General features: G+C 45.3%; 1 protein-coding gene across 4 annotated transcripts in view; it reads right to left on the bottom strand.

The window, feature by feature from the left end:
• The window catches only part of LOC143293019 (QRFP-like peptide receptor), a 193,980-nt gene that overhangs the window by 5,723 nt on the left and 180,757 nt on the right, over nt 1-7,500 (bottom strand). For all 4 annotated transcript variants that reach the window (XM_076603815.1, XM_076603814.1, XM_076603816.1 and 1 more), the window contains one exon: nt 2,751-2,972. In XM_076603815.1, the coding sequence (XP_076459930.1) occupies nt 2,751-2,972 (222 nt within the window). The remainder of the gene's footprint in view (nt 1-2,750; nt 2,973-7,500) is intronic.

Genomic DNA, 7,500 nt, shown 5'->3' on the forward strand with positions numbered 1-7,500 from the left:
GCGTACGTGCGTGCGTGCTTGTGTGTGTGTGTGCGTTCATTTGTTGTTGTTGGTGATATACTGATGTTCTTGTCGATGATGGTGGTGGTGGTGGTGGTGGTGTTGCCGATTCTCAACCCCAAAACTAAATGTTTAGTTTACATGGCATTTTGAGGGGCAACTTTGGATATAAATATATATATATATATATGCGCGTCGCTACACTACAGCGCCACCCATTTTTTTTTTTTTTTTTTTTTCCTGTGTGCAGTTTTATTTGTTTTTTTCCTATCGAAGTGGATTTTTCTACAGAATTTTGCCAGGAACAACCCTTTTGTTGCCGTGGGTTCTTTTACGTGAGCTAAGTGCGTGTTGCATACGGGACCTCGGTTTATCGTCTCATCCGAATGACTAACGTCCAGACCACCACTCAAGGTCTAGTGGAGAGTGAGAAAATATCGGCGGCTGAGCCGTGATTCGAACCAGCGCACTCAGATTCTCTCGCTTCCTAGGCGGACGGGTTACCTCCAGGCCATCACCCCACGTAGGCTATGTATATGTGTGTGAATGTATATGTATGTGAATGTGTGTGTGTGTGTGTGTGTGTGTGTGTGTGTGTGTGTGTGTGTGTGTGTGTGTGTGTGTGTGTGTGTGTGAGCACGTGCGCGCTTACGTTCGTTCTCTGCTGCATGTGCCTTTGCATGAGTACAGGCATCTCTAGCTCTGTTTGTGCTCAAGTAGAACGGTAGAAAGGTATCAAGGGAATTTTTCCCCGCATTGGTTCTGCCGCTGGCGGGCCAGGGGATGGGGGGTGCGGAGGGGTGTGTGTGTGTGTAGGGGGAGAGGGGGGGCTGATATATGAGCCCCTTGCGACGTGTGTGTGTGAGAGAGAGAGAGAGAGAGAGAGAGAGAGAGAGAGAGAGAGTGTATGTGTGTGTGCGTGCGTACGTGCATGCGTGCGCGCGCGTGTGTGTGCGTGTGTGCGTGCGTATGTAGTGCGTGCGTGCGTGTGCGTGTGTGTGTGTGTGTGTGTGTGTGTGTGTGTGTGTGTGTGCGTGCGTGCATGAGTGTGTGTACGTGTGTGTGTGTGCGTGTTTGTGTGTGTGTGTGCGTGCGTGCGTGCGTGCGTGTGTGCATGTGTGTGTCTGTGCGCGGGCGCGCGCGTGTGTGTGTGTGTTTCTGGTGCCGTTCATCACTGTCTAACCATCACTACCGCTGCTGCTGCAGATCAGACTCTGCTCCAGTCGAACCATCATGGTCATCGTAAATTCAGCGGCAGGTAGACATAATCTTCTCGAGATCCCTCTTTCTCTGTACCTCTACCCCCCCCCACCCCTCTCTGTCTCCGTCTTTCTCTGTCACCCTGTCTCTGTGTCTCTCTTTCTCTGTCTGTCTGTGTCTCTCTGTCCCTGTCTCTGTCTCTCGATCTGTCCGTCTATGTTTTTCTCTCGGTTTCTCTCTCTGTGTCTCAGTCTCTGTCTCTCTTTCTCTGTGTCTCAGTCTTAGTCTCTCTTTCTCTGTTTCTGTTTCCTCTCTCTGTGTCTCTGTATCTTTATCTCTGTGTGTGTCTCAGTCTGTGTCTCTGTCTCTGCCTGTCTCTCTGTGTCTCAGTTTCTGTCTCTCTTTCTCTGTGTCTCTGTCTCTTTATCTCTGTCTCTGTCTCCGTTTCCCTCTCTCTGTGTCTCTGTATCGTTATATCTCTGTGTGTCTCAGTCTCTGTCTCTCTCTGTGTCTCTGTCTCTTTATCTCTGTCTCTGTTTCCCTCTCTCTGTGTCTCTGTCTGTCTGTCTCTCTGTGTCCCAGTTTATGTCTCTCTTTATCTGTGTCTCTGACACTTTATCTCTCTGTGTCTATGTCTCTGTCTCTCTTTCTCTGTCTCTTTATCTCTCTCTTTGTCTCTGTCTTTTTATATCTCTGTCTCTGTCTCTGTTTCTCTCTCTCTCTGTGGGTCAGTTTTAGGGGCTGAGGGTGGTGTTTTAATATGTATTGTCAATGAGGGTGATAGTGTGTCTGTAGGGATTGCAGGTCTGAGCGGAATGAGTTGGTATGTGCTTGCGTGTTCAACAGCTTCTTCACCTTTCTCTCTGTCTGTCTGTCTCTGTCTCTGTCTCTCTTGCTCCTTCTCTCCCTCTCTTTCTTTTTCTCCTTGTTTCTCTTTGTCTCTGTCTGTCTGCCTGTGCCTCTCTCTCTGGGTCAGTTTTTAGTGGGTGGGGTGGTGTTATAATTATTGTCAGTGAAGGTGAGGGTGTGTCTGTGTGGGGTTCATGTCTGGGTGAGGACCTGAAACGTGTGTGTGTGTGTGTGTGTGTGTGTGTGTGTGTGTGTGTGTGTGTGTGTGTGTGTGTGTGTGTTGGTATGTGCTTGCGTGTCCAACAACTTCACCTCTCTCTCTTTTTCTCTTATCTCTCTCTCTCACTCACTCTCTCTCTCTCTCACTCTGTGTGTGTCTCTGTCTCTCTGTCTCCCTCTCTCTGTGTCTCCCTCTCTCTCTCTGTCTCCCTCCCTCACTCTCTCTCTGTGTGTCTCTGTGTCTTTATCTCCCTCTCTCTCTCTCTCACTCTCCCTCTTCTCTCCTCCCTCTCTCTTTCTCTATCTGTCTCTGTCCCCCCCCCCCCCCACACAAAACAAACAAACAAAAAAGAAACCTACCAAAACAAACACACACACACACACACACACACACACACACACACACACACACACACACACACACACACCTCCCCCCCCCCTCTCCGCACACACCACCACCAACACCAACACCAACAACTGACCCTGAAGCTGTCGTTAGTGAAGCTGTAGATGACGGGGTTGGCGAAGCTGTTGGACATGGCCAGCCAGTGGACGCTGTAGTAGAGAGCCACGAAGAAGCGCTCCTGCTCCAGGGAGCGGTACATGAGCAGCTCCGGGTTGAAGTCGATGACCAGGAAGAAGGTGTGTAGAGGCAGCCAGCAGGCCCCGAACATCACCACCACCAGCACCAGCATCTTCACCACCTGACAGGCACAGCAGTTTAGAATATTTACCTCTTTGGGGTCCCATCGCCACAGTTCGCCCTTGGTCTCTCTAACTGCTAAAGTACGCCGACATTTTGCCTCTAGTTCTCTGTTCCTGTCCAAACGCCCCAAAACGCCCTACCTCCAGGGGTCCTGGTGTCTTAAGTCTGACATGGTGAGTTCAGCGTGAGTTGAGATCAGATATCAGATAATAATAATGATAATGATAAGTTTTTAGGTGGGTTTGTTTGTTCGTTTGTTTTTCTCTTTTTTCCCTTGCACATGATGTCAAATTCGTTTTCTCTTTAAAATTATCACCGTAACATTTTTCATCATACATACTTATTAAATCAATGCAGTGAAAATACAACATGTTAGATGATTGTGTTTTGTTATCATTTAAAAAAACAGTGTAAATACATATTTTGTTGAGAACACAGTTTCATTTAAAACATAAAATTCAAGATGTGCAGGGGCACCACCTTAACACAGCAGTATCAGTTGATTTATTTGTTGTTTTTTTCTCTCGATGATACGATATGATATGGATACTTATACAGCCCCTGTCCTCTGTCAGATACCAATCTCTAAGCGCTTTACAAACACGGAGTGATGAGAATATCAAACAACAGGTTTTTTTGTGTGCGTTCTTTTCTATAACAAATTACATATTTCATGCGCGCATTCACACACACACACACACACACACACACACACACACACACGCACGCGCGCGCGCGCGCGACACATTTTTTCACCTAACAATGCGTACCTTATTTCTTCCTGCACAGCAAAATGGGCTGGCAATGCAGACACCATTTCGTTCACACACTGATCCTCCCAAAACAATGCAACACGTCTCAACTGTAACTAGCAGGAGGAGAGATTCTCAAACAGATGACCGCATCTCCAGTTCAAATGGAAGGCAAGACAGGAATATCTACAATTAAAGATGAATGTCAAGCATCGTCATCCTGATTAGGGATCTCAGTCTTTCTCGTATCACACGAAAGGCAGAATTCCATTCGTTACAGCAGGGGTACAATATGCTCCACCCCGCCACACACACACACATTAAATGAAAATGAACACGCGCACACGCGCGCGAAAAACAACAACAAAAAACAACAATAAAAAAAAAACGACAAAAAAATAACAACAACAACAAAAAACAAAAACAAACAAAACAAAACAACAGAAAACAAAGAAACAACGACACACAGATAGATGAACAACAAAACGAAATGATAATAAACTTGCGTTGTTTCAGCTGCAGGGAAAGACAACTGGACAGGGTGAAAAATAAGTAATGCAGTGGCGTGTGACAGATAGAATGTGGTGTGATGGACGGGGAGGTGTTTATCAATGTCTCATGTGCATATAGCTCTCCCCCCCCCCCCCCCTCTCTCTCTCTCTCTCTCTCTCTCTCGCTCGCTCGCTCGCTCGTACTAGTTTCTAGCTGTTTCTGTTTCTGCCTACATGTCTCTCTATCCGACTGCCAGTCTCATCTCTCTCTCTCTCTGTCTCTGTCTCTCTCTGTGCTTAGACATACATTTGCTTGACTGTTTCTTTTTTTTTTTTTCTTTCTGTCTTTCCTGCCTGCAGTTTTCATCTCTCTGTCTCTGTCTCTCTGCATGCTTATACACACATATCCATGACTGTTTCTTTTTTTTTTCTTTTCTTTCCATCTTCCCTGCATGCATTTTTATTTCGTATCTATCCCTGTCTCTTTCTCTCTATCTGTCTCTGTCTGTCTGTCTCTCTCTGTCCCCAAACCCCCATACTCCCAAAGAAGTCCCTTATCTCTGTTTTGTTTGTGTGGGTTTTTTGTTGTTGTTTTTTTGCGTTGTTTTGTTTTGTTTCATGTTGTTTGTTTGTTGCTTTGGGTTTTTTTTTTGTTTTTTTTTTTTGCCAATCTGTCAGCCTGTCTATTTCTGTCTCTGTGTCTGCCTGACGTGGTTTGTCTGTATCTCCCTCTCTCACTGATGATAAATATCCATCGATCACCCAAGAAGACAGGCAGTTTTACAGAGGCCTGCAACACAGGTTCACACCGAGCAGTGTTGGCGCCGGCCTTCTTCCCTTTGGTGTCATCGTAAATCAGCACAGAAAGCTGTTCGCCTTCTTTCCATGCGGGTCCACACAACGTGGTATCAGGTGTGAGTGAGATAATGGGACTGGATGGACCTGTCAGATGCGGTCTTCGCGTTGCATTTTTTTCACTCTGTCGTGTTGGCTTGATATTTTTTCAGTGGTCGTTGTTTATCAGTTCCCTCCCTCCTCTCTGTGTGCTAAACCTGACTACCCATTCTGTTACCTCACCGACCAGAGGAAGATTATGTTATTGTTGAATTGATTGCTGATCATAATTATGCTGTTGAATATGGGCTAAGATGTCAATGTTTGAATGTCAGGGATATAGAATATGGTTTCTGCATTTTTTTTTTTATTATTATTTTTTTTTTTAAAGTAATTACATGGTTTCTGTTTCAGATTCAGAATCAAGAAGGTGTTAAAGTGAGCTCTCCCTCCCTCCCTCCCTGTGTGTGTGTGTGTGTGTGTGTGTGTGTGTGTGTGTGTGTGTGTGTGTGAAAGCTGTTCGCCCTCTTTCCATGCGGGTCCGGACAACCTGGTATCAGGTGTGAGATAATGGGACTGGATGGACCTGTCAGATGCAGTGTCCCATTCCGCTTTTCAGCTTCCCTCAAGGGGGTCTGCAAGTTCAGGGCCTTTTATTTGCCGATTCATTTCCTCTGTGTGTGTGTGTGTGTGTGTGTGTGTGTGTGTGTGTGTGTGTGTGTGTGTGTGTGTGTGTGTGTGTGTGTGTGTGTGCTGAATCTGATTTCCAGCCTGACACAGCCCTTGAAGTTTGTTTCTTTTGTTAAAATCAATTACGAATGAATTCTATATGATTAGATGTGGAGCAAAATGTCTTCGTTAGAATGTCAGAAGGATATCAAATGGTTCTGGCATGTTAGTTGAATAATCATTTCAATCTGATGCTAAGTGGAGTGTTGGCCTTGTGGCAACGTGTCCGCCTAGGAAGTGAGAGAATCTGAGCTCTCTGGTTCGAATCCTGGCACACTAGTATTTTCTCCCCCCCCCCCTCCACTAGTCTTTAAGTGGTGGCCTGGACGCCAGTCATTCAGATAGGACGATAAATTGAGGTTCCATGTGCAGCATGTACTTAGCTCATGTAAAAGAACCCAAGGCAACAAAAGAGTTGTTCCTCTTTGATAGAAAAAACAAACAAATTTGCAGACAGAAAAAAAAAGAAGGTGGCGCTTTCAGTGTAGTGACGCACCCTCATTAGGGAGAGCAGCCTGCATTTCACACAGAGGAATCTGTTGTGACAAAAAGAGTAACAAAAATACAAGACAATACAAGGCAGTACAATACAATGCATGCAGTAGAAGGGTCTTGGACATGCACTGGAGAAATTGATCATACATGACACGACAGCTGTGATCCGTTCTCTGTTTCCTCTGTGTTATGGAGTGTGTAGAATCTCACTGTGTGTAGTGAGAGAAGCTGAGTGTATGCTTACCTAATTTCAAGTAAATAATGATGTATGCAGCTTAACCATATGTTTATTTTGTAAGTGTTTTTTTTCTCTCTCCTCTCTCTCTCCTTCTCTGTGTGTGTGAGTGAGTGAGTGAGTGAGTGAGTGTGTGTGTGTGTGTGTGTGTGTGTGTGTGTGTGTGTGTGTGTGTTTGAGTGTACATATGTGTGTGTGTGTGTGTTTGAGTGTACATGTGTGTGCGTGTTTGGGAAGGTTGGGGGGGGGGGGTGGGGGGTGGGGGGGGGGGGGGGGGGCAAATCAACCTGAAATCCAGGTATATTGAACTTTGTGCAAGTGTTTTCAGGAGAACAAAAACACAGCTATCAAGTTCCCACGAAATATAGCTGCATCAGGCGTACGTACACGTGCACAAAATATATATTCTCCACCAAGAAGCTGTTCCACCACTCCCCTCTCTTTTCCATGTGGTTTTGTTTGTTGCAAGAGAGATTGGAGGACAGGGATTATTAGCCACAGTGCCTGTATTGAGCACCAATACCAATCCACACTGGGCTTTGTGTTCACTGCATCACGGTCAGACGGTAACATGCTTCACTGATTATCGTGGTGCTTGGGGTCGGGGTTGGGGGTGGGGGTGGGGATGGGGATGGGGGGTAGGGGGTCGTGGTGGGAAGGGTCTAAGCCAGTGGGATGCATTGTTCCTTTTGTATCCATTCCACTGATTACCTGCTTTTCTTCTTCTTTTTTTCTTCTTTAATATGTATGCATATTCTGGATTTTTTTCTTCTTCTTGTAATACTGATTGAGTGCTTGATTTATTATCGGTCGATTGGGCTAATTGGTCCAGTCTTTCTTCGTTTCTTTTATTTATTCATTTATCTATTCATTTATGCATTTATGCGTATTATTTATGCATTTACTTATTAATCTATTTATGTGTTTACGGCTTTACTTATTCAATTTTCATTTTGCTAATTGAGTATTACTCACATGGACATCCCTTCT

The sequence above is a fragment of the Babylonia areolata genome, chromosome 18, assembly GCF_041734735.1.
Source record: "Babylonia areolata isolate BAREFJ2019XMU chromosome 18, ASM4173473v1, whole genome shotgun sequence".
Lineage (NCBI taxonomy): Eukaryota > Metazoa > Mollusca > Gastropoda > Neogastropoda > Buccinidae > Babylonia > Babylonia areolata.